This window comes from Tetrahymena thermophila (genome assembly GCF_000189635.1).
Source record: "Tetrahymena thermophila SB210 genomic scaffold scf_8254731, whole genome shotgun sequence".
Classification (NCBI taxonomy): Eukaryota; Ciliophora; class Oligohymenophorea; order Hymenostomatida; family Tetrahymenidae; genus Tetrahymena; species Tetrahymena thermophila.
The window spans coordinates 432,059-447,223 of NW_002476495.1; the positions used below are offsets into that span (position 1 = coordinate 432,059).

General features: G+C 21.7%; 3 protein-coding genes across 3 annotated transcripts in view; all 3 read left to right on the forward strand. All coding sequences in view use genetic code 6, as the record gives it.

The window, feature by feature from the left end:
* Positions 1 to 126: 126 nt before the first annotated feature.
* Positions 127 to 9,424, forward strand: TTHERM_001273286 (transmembrane protein, putative; the record flags this gene model as incomplete). Its single annotated transcript, XM_012796442.1, has 18 exons — positions 127 to 229; positions 283 to 450; positions 506 to 913; positions 973 to 1,104; positions 1,162 to 1,491; positions 1,549 to 1,817; positions 1,881 to 2,196; positions 2,364 to 2,893; positions 2,971 to 3,423; positions 3,477 to 4,867; positions 5,015 to 5,636; positions 5,700 to 5,831; positions 5,886 to 6,839; positions 6,892 to 7,276; positions 7,391 to 8,434; positions 8,483 to 8,671; positions 8,996 to 9,127; positions 9,261 to 9,424. The coding sequence occupies 18 exons, from the start codon at positions 127 to 129 to the stop codon at positions 9,422 to 9,424; spliced, it is 7,722 nt and encodes a 2,573-aa protein (XP_012651896.1).
* Positions 9,425 to 10,095: 671 nt separating this feature from the next.
* Positions 10,096 to 10,618, forward strand: TTHERM_01273287 (protein kinase; the record flags this gene model as incomplete). Its single annotated transcript, XM_001471027.2, has 2 exons — positions 10,096 to 10,243; positions 10,317 to 10,618. The coding sequence occupies 2 exons, from the start codon at positions 10,096 to 10,098 to the stop codon at positions 10,616 to 10,618; spliced, it is 450 nt and encodes a 149-aa protein (XP_001471077.2).
* A 4,410-nt stretch (positions 10,619 to 15,028) lies between these two features.
* The window catches only part of TTHERM_001273297 (hypothetical protein), a gene marked incomplete at both ends in the record, with an annotated part of 1,050 nt that continues 913 nt past the window's right edge, over positions 15,029 to 15,165 (forward strand). Inside the window, one exon of the mRNA XM_012796443.1 lies at positions 15,029 to 15,165. This exon is cut by the window's right edge and continues 913 nt beyond it. Within this exon, the coding sequence (XP_012651897.1) occupies positions 15,029 to 15,165 (137 nt within the window).

The window sequence follows — 15,165 nt, forward strand, 5'->3', positions numbered from 1 at the left end:
TAATAATTATTCAACATTTGAAGTTATTTAAAAATCTCTCCACGAAATAATTCATTAATCTTATCTCAAAACCTATATTTGAATTAAAAATAGTAATAATAGAAGGTTGAAAAAATATCTATTAGTATGAGTAAATCATTCTTTACTTTGAATTTAATAGTCATAGTCTTATTGTAATCAATACAAAGCTCTAATTCTTAAACATGTTAAGCATTTTCTAGGTAGCACTGTAAGATTAAATTAATATTTTAATTCATTATGATATTTAAATTTTAAAAAAAGAGCCTAGATTTTTTGAGGGCTATATTGCTTCTAATTATTTGAAGTTGCCTAACACTAATATACTTTTGATAAACACTATATGTTATTAAAATGGTGTATAGTCTCAGAGTATAGTATATTACATTGATATTTCTAGTGAAATTGATAATATTGTGAATGTGGTTAAGAGTAAATTTAAATAAATTGTTTATATATTTTTATAACAATTTTTATTTTATTAAAGCTAAATTCGTTATATTTCAAATGGAGTATGTACTATAAAGAAATCAAATTTTAGTTCTGAATTCAGAAGGGCTAATATACGCAGATCCTTATACTCTTGAATCTAAATAAACACTACCATATAGTCTTTTAGAAAGTATGCATTTCATGAAAGGATCTAATTATTGTGTCTTAAAAAGTATAGTATATTTATTATATGTTGTTGACTTTATAGAAGGAAAATAAATTCTAGCTTTGAATATTTCACCTTTTAATTCTGACAATATTAATCGGATTACCTATGTAAAGTTACTTTAGCTTTAAAATGGTTAGAATTTTATAGCAGCAATTGATTAGTATGGTGCTTATACTTGGTCAATTGATTTTAAAACTTTTAAATTCTCATTTAACGGATATTATTCGATAGATTGTATAACTTATTTTTTAAGTCTTTCAAAGAATAATATTTCACACTATTTTATTTTATAGATTATAATTATAGTTTAATAGATTTCCACAAAAGTTATGACATTATATTTTTAGCAGGAGCTAATTGTCAAATCAATGCTTTCTAGATCATTAATTTATAAGCGAATTAGATAAATTTAATCAAGACTGATTGTAGATTAAATATAATAATAATTTTCATTTTAAATTTCTTAAAATTTTAAAAAATAGATCTACCGAATGGTCAATCAGATAATATAGTCAGTTTAAACTTTATAAATTCTTAAAATAATTAAGGCAGTTTATACATAAGTAGCTAAACGCTTATTTATAGAATAGATTTAAATTTTATCTATAATTAGAATACAAATACATTTGATTCTTTTAGCTTTGATAATATCAATCAACCTTTTACTGTTTAACTACCTGGAAATCCATGTTAAGAATGGTATTATTTTGAAGAAAGTCAATAGTTTTTAATACCATACTACACTGGATACTTTGGATAATCAGCTCTATTTGTTTATTCCTATAGTACAAACACTTAGCTCACTCGTTTTAGTAAAAATAAAAATTTCATAAATAAATTTACTTTAACTATTCTACTATAAAATTAAGCTTTTCCTTCTGCAGGTTTTACAAAAATATTTAGTTTCTAAATCAATTAAGAAATATACTTTGCTGTTGCTACATTTTACTAAATTATAGTCACTAAAGATTCTCCAAGTAACCTAAAATCTATCCTTACTTATCCTCTTATTGCGTAGATCAAAGCAAGATAAAATACATTTTTTTCTGTAAAAAACTGTATTACTTGTTTTATTGCTATGCATGATTATACATACTTAGTATTTTATAAAGTAATGGACTCATCATTCACCCCTTAAGTTATTACTTCTTTCTTTCTATCTTAATCAAAAATATTAAAGTTATTATAAATATAAAAACAGGTATATGATTTAAGTTAGTTAAATCTTGATAATGATTCAATAAGCTTTAATATTGATCCCTACTAAGATATTAATCAAGTTATTTGGGTTATTGTAGGATTACCTTAAAAATAAAATAATGAAAATTTTTTATTTTATGCTATAAATATTAGCTCTTAATAATAGTATAAATTGCTCTCTAATATAGTAGAAGAAAATAACCAAAAAACAAGTTATGCTCTCTATTCCTAAGAAGATTAAGAAATCGTTGGTATAGCTGTTAATGGAAGTATTTTTGTTTGGAATTCTACAGACCTTTCATTCAAATACTCAATAGGTAATCATACAATAAAATCTAACATAAAATTCAAAAATAAACTAATGAAATATCAAATCTTATCCCAACAAATTTTCAGTTTTTTTCTTTAATTAAAAAATAATAATAATAAAATATTTTAAAAATTATTTAATTTATTTATTCAAAAAATTAATTTTTATAAAAAGCATCTGATTGTTCTGGCTCAATAATTGGTTAATTATTTCATAATGATGATAATAAATTTCTTATAATAGTTTGTGGTGATTACAGTTTAATTGTCTATAATTTCTTTAAAAAAACATTTTAAACATTAATGAAACTATAGGCAACTCCATACTATTTAAATGTATTCAATAAAATTAATATGTTTGGAGTTGGAGATTAAATGAGTGGAGATGTTTATTTATGGAATTTTAATACAGTTAGTTAATAATTTGAATTATTTATGCATTTCCAGTCACCTTCTTTAACAGATTGTGGAAGTAATATTCAGTATATAGAAAAGACTTAGGTTTTATTTATTTAGTATTACTATAGTAATACATTTTTCCCTATTGGATAATGTCTTTAAAATTTGCCTAGTTGTACTTAGAAATGCTAAATGCAGTTTTATTTTAATACTACTGAAACTACTGATACTTAAAGTCTATATGGAATAGGTTCTTTTGAATAGCCTTTTACAACCTCTTTGAGTATAATTTCATCTTTACTTTTAGTAAATATCTAGATTAAAATAAAAATTTTACCAAAGTATTTTTCTATTTAAAAATAATATTTTCATTTTAAAAATAGGTTAAGTAATATTTCGAATTAATAAACGGATTTGAAATTCTAAATGTTAACTTATTACTGAGCAACTAAAATTAGATGGTGTTTTACAATGAACTACTAACTTTGTAAGTTTTTGCATAAACAAATTTAACAATTTAGAGCTAGAATAATAATCAATTAGCTTAAATTAATGTAAATTAGTTGCTCCAATTCTCGGATTTCTTCATGCTAAACATTGATGACATACTTTTTAATTTCATTATTAGTAGCTCCTAATAAAAGTGTGGGGTCTATTTCGACGGTATTGTTTCAAGTGCTATTATAGATAACATAAGTATATCTTCAACAGTTAATACATCGGATTGCTTCTTTTTTTAAATAAATAACTCTTTCTTGACTATTAAAAATATAAAAATAACAAGTTTAGATTTTTCAAATGCATCAACGTTAATAACAATCGTTAATTCTTAATAGGTAATTTTTTAAAATGTAAATTAAAAATGAAATATTTTTTTTATATTAAATAGATTGTACTTTAAAATTTTCTAATAGATAGCTGTAAATTAAGTGAAAAATTCAGTATATTAACCTAAGAGAGCGATGTAAATGTTATTATTGATACTTTTGTAATTTAAAATAATCTATGTGACATAAATTAAATTTACTATCCACAATTCTCTGGTTAGCTATTTGAAGCTGGTTAGTTCAATGTAGCTAATATGACAATATCCAATAATCAGTTTTGTAATTTATAGATATTCTCAACTGTTAGCACAATTTAATAAAAAAACTATTCATTTTAGTTCTAGAATATAAGTATGTACAATAACTCATTTTATACAACACACAATTATCTCTTTTTTGATGCTATTTATTCAATAAATCCTCTTCCCTAACACACTTTAAATATGAGTTATTTAAATTTCTCTGATAATTCTTACTTTCCCTCTTCTTAAGTTTAATCCGACATCTACCTAGGAATTACTTAATTAGTTCTAACTGAACAAATTTTGTCAGTTTAAATAACTGAAGTTACAGTAAAAAACCAATAAGAAATAGCATTTTGTTCATTATCCTAATCTTCTATAGTAACACTTAGTAATATTTCTTGCTTAAATGAAAAAAAATTTTTTGATAGTTTAATCAATAGAGAGTATGGTGGGTGTTTAATTTTCAATGAAATAAAAAAGATTAGCATAACTAATCTATAATCAAGCTATATAAAAGCAATAAGTAATTCTATTTTAGTAATAAAAAATTAAGCTTACACAAATTCAGTTATAAATTTATCAAATGTAGTTATCACAAATTCATATTTTGAATAAAATTAAACTAACTCCTAAGCTAATCCAATTTTAATTACTTCCACTTATACTTCTAATATAACAATTAGTAACTCAATTTTTAGCTAAAATAGATTAAATGCAATTCTTAATACCTAAACTTATTCAACTTCTGCAATTCAGGTAATTAATCCATTAGGTTCAATATATTTAGTTAATAACCAATATATTAATTCAGTATCTAGTAGTATCTTTAATTTTCAATATATAGTTGGTCTTAATATAACTATGATTAATGCTAATTGCAAGCAATCTTCATTTAATATCACAGATAATGTAACAACTTTAATATAATAAGGAGGTTGCTTAAGGGCTAAATCAAACAATTTGTAAATTATTTCTTCAAATTTTAGCCAATCCACAGCAAGCTAAGGCTCGTTTATTTACTTAGAGAGTCTTAGTTCAGAAATAAATATTTTAATAGAAAAATCTTCATTTGTAGAAGGTTATGCTTTGAATGATGGTGGTGCATTTTACATATATTCACAAAACTCAAATTTAAATTTTGTGTGCAAATCATCTAACTTTAGTAATATCTATACACTTAGTTCTTATTCTTCCTCGATTTCAATAATGTAATTTTTTTTAATTTAAGATAAAAATGGTAATTCTATATAAATGCGCACCTGGCTCATAATAAAAATATTAATTAATATAAATTTATTACCATAAAATAATGAAAATTAAGTATAATATTAAATATTTTTTTAATCAATATTCAGATAATCAGAAAATTAGAAAAACTAGATTTTATTTTATGAAGGAGAATTAATCAATATTTTAGGCTAGACCAACTCATATTTTTTGAATACCTAAAATTCTAATGTTACTCTTTTTAATATTAATAATAATAATATTAACTAAACTTATCCTGATTATTTGAATCAAATAACAAAGCTATCTGACATCTAATCAGTGTCATTTTTCTAACTTTAAAAATCTATCCTCTCATTTGTCGATTGTGGATTTTAAAATTTAATAATAAAAAATTTACAAAATACTTCCCCTCTTCTAATTAATGGTTTTAATACAAGTATTATAATTTAAAGATTAATAATTAAAGACTCTACGTTTTCCACATACTTAATTAGTGTCAATTAAGGATATCTAACAATTGAAGATTCCTAATTCATAAATATAAATTAGATATCCTCAAAAAGATTATTATAATCCTAGATTTCACAGATAAATTCAGGAGCACTTATATCACTATATTAATCTAAATTATAAATATAATAATAAACAATATTTTAGAAAATAATTTGCATGCTATGCTTTGGCTCTATACTTTAGTTGAACTAAACGCAATTTTTCATATCTGACTCTATGTTTTTAGAATCAAAAGTGATTAAAATAATTTAATATCACACAAACTTTTATTTAATTTAATTATTTATTAAAAAATAGGCCAATAACGGTGGTGCTATATCAGTTAATGGTTTGGTTTCTAATCTTAATTATATACAAAATACTCAAATGATTGGAAATACTGCCATATCAGATGGAGGAGCTATTTTTTTAAAAGCCTAAAATGATGATGTAATACTTCTTTTTTTTTAAATAGTTTAAAATTTTTAATCATATAATTAATAGGTTTTTACTTTAACTTTTTCTAATTGCTAAATTACTGACAATCAATCTTTAAATGGAAGTGGTGGGGCATTATTTATTAACTCAGAAAGTGAATCAACAGCACTGTAATAAATCAAAATTTATAAAACAAATCTATCAAATAACTAAGCAGTTATCGGAGGATGCATTAATAATCTAGGTATAAATCCAATTATAGATTCTTAAAGCATTATATTGAATAACTAGGCCATTCTTTATGGAGACAATATCAATTCGTATCCTGATCATTTAGGTTTGATCATGACTACAGATTTAAATAAATATTTCAATTAGTCAACTAATTCTTTATTTTTATCAAATTTTAGAAGTGGAGCTTAAATTCCAGATATAATCTTTTAGCTAAAAGATTAAACAGCTAAACCAATATTTCCATTAGATGCTGATAAAATAATGATTTAAGCATAATTTAGCAGCAAAACAAAAAATATATCAAATTATTACATTAGAGGAAATTCTACAGCATTTGTTGATTTAAAATAGAAATAATTTGTTTTTTAAGGTATGTAATTAATAGGGATTCCAAATTCAAAAGCAATAATTGAGTTCAAATCTGATGTTATAAAAATTTTAAATAAATAAACTAATTAATTTGAGTCTAACTATTCTTATGAATTAGAAGTTTATTTTAGAAGTTGTAATTATGGTGAAATTCAGAATTTTTACAATACTTATACAGAATGTGTTGTTTGTGAATAAGATAAATACTCTCTTGATACACAATAATGTTATTCATGTCCTTCTGGAGCAATATGCAAAAATGGAATTATATATGTAAATTAAGGATTCTGGAGAAAAAATGAAAGTAGTCCTCTTGTTATAGAATGTGTAAATAAACCTTCAAACTGTATTGGAAATACTTATGGTAATTAAGTATGCTTATAAGGTTACATAGGACCATTGTGTGAAGAATGTGATGTAAATACAATTTTTTAAATATTACTTTAAGAATAAATTTAAAATTAATAAGATTTATGGAAGTTATTGGGGAGAAAGCTATTCTAAAGTTGGATCTTATCAATGTGGGTAATGTAAAGAATTGAGTGCTTTATTGTGGAAATCAATCTTAATAATAATCTGGACTTTATTTTCAACTAGGCTGGCTATAAAAGGAGACTTAGAGGAATAAACAATAAATGATTTTTAAGTAGCTCTGAAAAGACACTTATCAAAGAATAATCAAATCACTTCCTTAAAAGAGACTAAATATTAATCAAAATTAATTGTTAAATATGATAACCAAAAAGATAAAAAATCTCGAAATGGCGAAAAAGCTAGTGTTTATATTAAAGTATTCATTAACTATTTACAAATAATAGGGTCAATCATTACTTTCAATATAAAATTAACTACAGGTAAAAAAAATTAAAATTTTTTAATTTTAAAATTATTAATTTATCAATCAATATTATTTATTTATATTAACTAAATTTTTTAAGATGAAAATTTTTAATTTTATCAAACAAAAGATATTTTTGATACTTCATAGTATTTAGGAACACCTGTAAGATAATAAATGAATTCTGCCGAATGTATATTAAAAGATATAAAAACAGATATACCAATGATATATCTTAAACTATTATTTACTATAATTGTTCCAATTGGCTATTTAATGGTGTTTGTACTTAGTTTAATTTTATAAAGGGTATTTACAAATATAAAAGTTCGTTACTATTCTATGTGTACTGCTGCGATCTTTATATTTATTTTAGTTTAGCCCGATTTAGTATCTCAAATGATAGCTATTCTTTCATGCAGAGTAATTGGAGATTCTAGTTATATACTTTATAATGTAACTTATGAATGTAACACTAATCAGCATTAGAGATATAGTTCTACCTTAGTGGCTCCTTGCTTATTAGTGTTTGCTTTTATTATACCTATTGGACTTTTTTATATACTATACAGAAATAAAAATGACTTGCAAAACATTTAAATATATAAGAAATATGGTTTTTTATACAAAGAGTATAAAATCCAAAAATATTATTGGGAATTCGTGAAAATGTTAGAAAAAATTTTAATCATTATTGTTCTTAATTTCTATTCCTAAGATATTAATGTTAAAGGAGTGCTAATTTTTATAGTAGTTTCTCTCTATGGGATAGCATCTAGTGTTTTATAACCATATCGTTTGAGCGGGTACAATACAGTTGATTTCTATCAAACAAACGTGTGTGCAGTTTCTGTATTATTTTGTTTATTCATTAGCAACAATCCCTTCAATTATTATGTAATCACCTCTATTATAATTATAATCACAATCAATGCTTGGTTTATTATTGTAATAATTAAAAGAGTTATTATAGGACTTTTAATGTAATTTAAGAATGTTATCATTTCATTTTTTAAAAAATTTTCTTTTACAAAGTTGCATGCTTAAAAGTTTCAAAAATAAAAATTAAATCCTTAATTGAAAGCTAAAATAAAAAGAATTTTTTAAGAATTTTTAAATCTTAGTAAAGAGCAAAAGTATGATCTTTTATTATCTGGTTTAAAGATATAAATAGGTATTAAAACTCTTTTTATTTGTTATATTTAATATATTTAATTTATAGGTAGAGACCATCAAAGACTATTTAAAGATTAATAGATTAATTAAACTATTAAATAAAATAAAGTAAATTTTTTAGCTACTGAAAATAAACAAAAATTAATATCTGAAAGCGATTACTTTGATAAAGATAATGAAAATAGCCCAAATACTGTATATACCAACAAGATAAACTAATCTCCTATTTTTTTATGTAATATTTTTAATAGTTTTTTTAAATCATTAAATTTTTTAATTAAATAATAGAATTCAAGGAATTAAATTTAGTAATGAATTAGAAGGAAAGTTAAAAAGATAAAGAGGATAACTTTAATGAATTAATAAAATTAAAACTAAATGACTCAGCTACAGAAAATTAACAAAAACTATACTCTGAAAGCGATTACTTTGATAAAAATAATGAAAATAGCCCAAATACTGTATATACCAGCAAGATAAACTAATCTCCTATTTTTTTATGTAATATTTTTAATAGTTTTTTTTTAATCATTAAATTTTTTAATTAAATATAAATTAGAATTCGAAGAATTAAATTTAGTAAGAAATTAGAAAAAAAGTTAAAAAGATAAAGAGGATAACTCTAATAAATTAATAAAATTAAAACAAAAATACTTACTTACTGAAAATTAACAAAAATTAAACTCTGAAAGTGATAAATTTGATAAAGATAATGAAAATAACTCAAATACTGTTTATAGCAGCTAGATAAACTAATCTCCTCTTTTTTGATGTAAAACTAATAGTTTTTTTTTAATCATTAAATTTTTTAATTAAAATATTAGGATTTCAAGAATTAAATATAGCAATGGATTAGAAAGAGACTTAAAAAGATAAAGAGGATAACTTTAATGAATAAATAAAATTAAATTCTTTTAACCAGGTGGATAAAAATAATAATTTAATTTATTTTACTGAATATGAAATTGATAATACGTTAAATATCTGAAAATTATTATTCAATATTAATAATATATATATTTTTTTTGTTTTTAACTAATAAGATTTATCAATTAATTTTAAAGTTCATTTTTCCCTATTAATAATATATTTATATTAAATATTAAGCTTTATTTGTTTGTAAATAAAATAAAAAACTACTTATTTTTATTAAGAATATTATTAAGAGAATTTAAAATAAATATATTATGAAATATTACATGCAAAAAATTAAAATGTTTTTATTATATTATTTTTTTCCTAAAATTTTAATATATTTAATATTATTTTAGGTTTAGTTTTTTTTAAATTAATTTAATATAAAAATAATTAACATAAAGGGTCAGATTCAAAAGTTTTTTTCTAAATAATGATAGAAGCCATATTAAAATAGAATTTAACCTAAATAATTTATTTTGGTACATACATAAAAATATTTAGATTTATGATTGATTAGGAGCTGCAATTAAATTATTTTATATTAGATATCAAAAATATGTGGATGAATTTAAGTTAATTAAAAAAATAAATTTAAAGTTAATTTTGATAATGTAAAATAGTTTATTTATTTATCAATTAATTAATTAGACGACTTTGTTGTTTGAAGGAAGAGGTTTAATAAAGTTGTTATTATTAAATTTAGATAAATATATGGAAAATAGTAAATTCATTAAATTATAAATGTAAAATAGAATTTTTGAAGGAGAAATGAGTAAATACTAAGAAAATAAAAATCTCTAAATATAAGGAGGATAAGCCTCTATATATTTTGCGATCGATTTAAAAAATTAGTAGCAGGTAATTATTAAGGAATACTTTAAGGATTCAAGTAATACATCATTTTTTATATTCTTTGGTTACTTTTTTATGGTAAACGCTAAATTTATTCTTTTAAATAAAAGATTTTTAAGTAGATTATGCAGTCTTAAAAAAGATTTAAGATAAATATTCTGAAAACTTAGGATAATTAGAAAATTTAGTCAAAATTTATGACTTAATTGGTGAAAAGGAAAAAATAAAATTCATAGTAATTGAGTACTGTAATGAAGGAGATCTCTATAATTATCTCTTTAAAAAATAACAAGAAGTTTAGACTTTGGAATAAGCAATAAAAGTTATAGATATTGTAATTTAAATTACTAAAGGCATGATGATATTAAAAGAACTAAACCTAGCGCATAGAGATTTAAAACCTGAATATTGATCCAAAATGATGGAAAAAAAATTGTTGCTAAAATATCAGATTATGAACTAACTAAAGAGGTAGAGAGAGATTTAAAATCATTAGTAGGAACATCAAATTATATGGCTCCTGAAATAATACTATCTTCTTATAAGAAAGGCTTAAAATATGAGATAAGATAGATGTATGGTTTTTTGGATTAATTTTATTTCAAATGTTTACTTGCAAGTAAATATTTAAAGGCGATTAAATATAGATTTTTAATTTTCTTATTCACCATAATAACAATTTAGATAAACTTTTATTTTAAGGCATATTTTAAGATGTAAGTAAATTGGTGATAAGATGCCTTTTAAAAGATCCTAAAAAAAGACATGATTTCAAATAAATATAAACTAAATTATAATAAATATGAAATAATATTTCTTAACAAATCTCAAATTAAAATTAAAATCATTTTTCAATTATTAATTCTTAATATCTTTCTTCGAATTTAAAAGATATAGATCAATCTTAATGGTCAATCATTTAAAATATATAGAATAATCAATTAAATAACTAATAAATTTATTTTGATTAGGAAAACAAAAATAGAAGTAACAAAATATCATAAAGGATAACTATCAAATTAAAATACAAAATGAATAAAAAACTCTCCAAATAAAAAGCAGTTTGAAAATGATCAATATTCTAACAAATGATTGTAAAGGCATAACAATGAAAAATAAAAAAAAATTATAATACTAATTGAATAAGAAATAAAATAACATTTGTGCATAAATGAGTGATATTAACTAAGAAAAAAAAAAAATATATATATAAAACGAAATACAAAAGTACAATTTTAACTAGACAGATTTGAGGATTATCGAAAAAATTATCAACAAAAAAAACTTCTGATTAAATATGGATATACATAGCGTTTATGATGTGGACTAATCAATTTATAAATAGATAGTTATAGGTGATAGTATTGTTGAAATTCTTTCACCTTTAATATTATAATTTATTTTACAATTTAATGATTTAAATTGTCTTTAATATATTAAAAATTTAGTAGAAAAAGAATAATAATAAAAGAAGTAGTTAGAAGAATAAATAGATATCTTAATTGATCTGCTTGAAGATAATCCTTAAATGTAAAATAATTTAACCTGTTTCAAAATTCAGTTTCTGCCAAAATATATTTGAGATAATTGAAATATTTCTTAATAATTTAAGTTAACAATAAAGAAAAAGAAATTTAAATGAGATTGATGAGCTAATTCAATAAAAATAAATCATAAATATAAAACCAAATTTAAAGCTAACTTTTATATAGAAGTATAATTAAATTACTTTTGAAAAGAATATCTATCAAATAATAATCACTAATTAGTTTATTTCTGATAAAAAATATGCCATTTTAGTTCCTCATCATCAGACATATAAATACTTATTTGAATATTGATTTGTTTAGTTTCTTTTTCTTGAAAGTGTTTTTGATTAAATGTATTAATTAAAATAACAAAAAATATCTATTGGTCTTTCTTTTTATAGTAAAAATTTAATTAAATTTACTTTTCTCCTCAATTTTTTGTTATTTTAATAAAACTTTTGATAAAGTTATTAAAGATATATTTTTTTGTTAAATAATGAGTTAAAATTATAAGCAAATAAACAAACTAACATGCATTTTAAAATATAAAATTATATTTTTTAATGAGTTTTTGTTCTAACAATTTGTAATTAATTTTCCATTTTGTTTAAATGATTAGCTAAAATTCTTTTTTACTTGCTTACTTTTAATTGTTTTAACTTTGCGAAATTGTTAGAGAATAGCTAAAAGTTTTCAATAATACTTAATGCCTTTTCAAGATGATACTTCATTTATTCATTTTAAAGTTATTAGATATTATTTTTTAAGTAGAGTGCTGATATTTAAACTTCTTTATCTGCTAAATTTAATTGTAGATCAGCAACATCTCTCTCTTTTTATGATCATTATATTGAAAGGCTTTAAATATAAGAATCAAACTTTTAATCTTCAAAATTTGTTTTGGTTTGTAATATTTATTTTTGCTATTACTATTGTGGTTGAAATTAATGTGAGTTATTCAATTTACTAAAGATTTAATTAACTATTTTCCTTTTCTGAACCAGAAAACTTTCTTTTTTGATTTTATTATTATTAATGATTAGAATCTTCTGTTTTAGCTAATAATTATTCAAGTTTTTAACTTTATTTTGTATATTGACATCGTTTTATAATTATTTTATTAGAAAAGAATTTCTTATAATTCTTACTAGTGCCTATATATTTCTTAATCTATTAGCTCTTTTTATTAGAAATAATTTATTTCATTATTATTTGAAATGTTTAATTATATGATTTATTTTTCTACTTCATTTTGCTAACACTATTTCATGTTTTTAAAATATTCTTTGATACTTTTTGCTACTTATCATATTATTGATGCGTTAGATTGTTTCTTAACTCTATTTCATTTAATCTTATTAGAAGTAGCACTAAGATGAATTAAAATCTATCCCATTTATATTGTCTCTTGAAAAATGTTAGTGTGAGCTTTATTATTCATTTTAATTTTGATTTTGACTGTTTATATTCTAGATAGGAATATTTGTTTAAGGATTTGTTTTAAGTGCAAAAAAATTCTAATTTTCTACAATAGCCATCCTAGCATCGCTTAGGTTTGTAATTAAAACTTTTCCAGAAGAGCTGAATGTGTTATTGCTCCGTTCGTCGAGAGTTATTTTGATGTGGTGGAAGTTTGTGACAAAGAATTTAAAATTTATTCATTGATTTCATTTTTTTGAAGAGCTAATTTTTTAATTAAGCCTTAAAATGCACTATTCATTTAATTTAATTTGTCATTTAAATTTGAAAATTTGAATTCATTAGTATTATTATTCTGCTACTGTTGTTATAAATAGATATTTTCTAAGCTAAATTTTTATCTGCATTGATTTATTTAGTTCCTTACTGAAATACTATTGCCATTTTTTTCATCACAATATAATTTATTCTCACTAAATTCTTAACTTTGTAGAATTAAAGGATTTTAAGTTGAGCATGTAGTATCAACACTCTTTTCTGAATTATTAGCAAGATACTTATTGGCTCTAGTTTACTGAGATTATTGTGAGCTATTATTTTATAACTAATTGATAGATACCTACTTAATTAATAATGGTAACTCATAAATTTTATCTTAATTTGTTTCTTTCAAGTTGCTCTAATTATTGATAGTTTAAACCTATTACTTTATATTTTTTAAATTAATAAAAATTTTTATTTAAAAATGTTTACTTGCTAACTAAAATTATTATTGCTTTAACAAGAATGGTGTTAGTTAGATAGTGGTTTTTAACTCTATTTATTGATATTGATTGTTTCAGTATTGGTAACAAAATGAGAAAAGTAAAAAATTAATCGCCAATCTGATAAGAAAAAGTTTCATAATTTGCAGAGCATTGAGCAGTTGATTGTGGAGTTAAAAATCTAACATTTCCTGTATTTAATACTAAAATTATCTATTTTATTCAAAACTCTCATCTTAAGCCAATTGCATTAGAAATATTAGAGAATTTACAATCGGAGCATTTTTAGATCAGTACAGGTAAAAACCTCTCTGCCACACTATTTTTTCGCCTTCCAAGTATTTTCCTTGGAGGGCTACTTTTTAGACTTTTTTAAAAACAATTTTTAACAAATTTTTAATAAGTTTTAGAAATACAATATATTTTTGTTAAAAAAGTCTAAAAAGTAGCCCTCCAAGGAAAATACTTGGAAGGCGAAAAAATAGTGTGGCAGAGAGGTTTTTACCTGTACTGATCTAAAAATGCTCCGATTGTAAATTCTCTAATATTTAATTCACTTTACTTTATTTCTTAATCAAAATAATTAGGGGCTTTATCAGAAATAAAATAAGATATCTATTATTTATTTACTTACTTTAAACTTTATTAAAAATTTTCAAAAAAAATTATTTTTTTCGCTTATAAGATTAAATTGATGTTAATTTAGATTTGCTTCACTTTCACTTTAATTTATATCTTATGTACTTTGTTTATATCCTCTAATATTTAGTTATTCTTAATAAATGTTTTTGCTTTATTCTTTAAAATATAAAAAAACTAAGAAGAGTTTTCATTCAAAAAAATAGGTGTTTTCACTAATTAAAATTAAAATTTTTGCTATGAAATTGATGTTAAAGCATTTTTATCAGATGTGGTAGATTATTAGGAAATTTTAATGATAGCCATTTAAATTTATGCTTCATTATTAGTTAAGGATAGTTAAGATTAAAACGAAGATACAAGAATTAAAATTGGATAGATAATTGTTGCTATCAGTGGATCTTTAATAGCATACTTTACTATTTTTAAGATCTCATAGTATCTATTTATTAATTAGTTAAATCACTAGTAATGTACATTCAAAATAAAAAGAGTAAATCTTAGGTATACTTAAATCCTGTACATTTTTTGCAAGCTCAGCCATTAAATGCTTTAGGAATTTTAAATGAAAAAATAAAAACTTTTAATTAATTAAAAAATATTCTGGA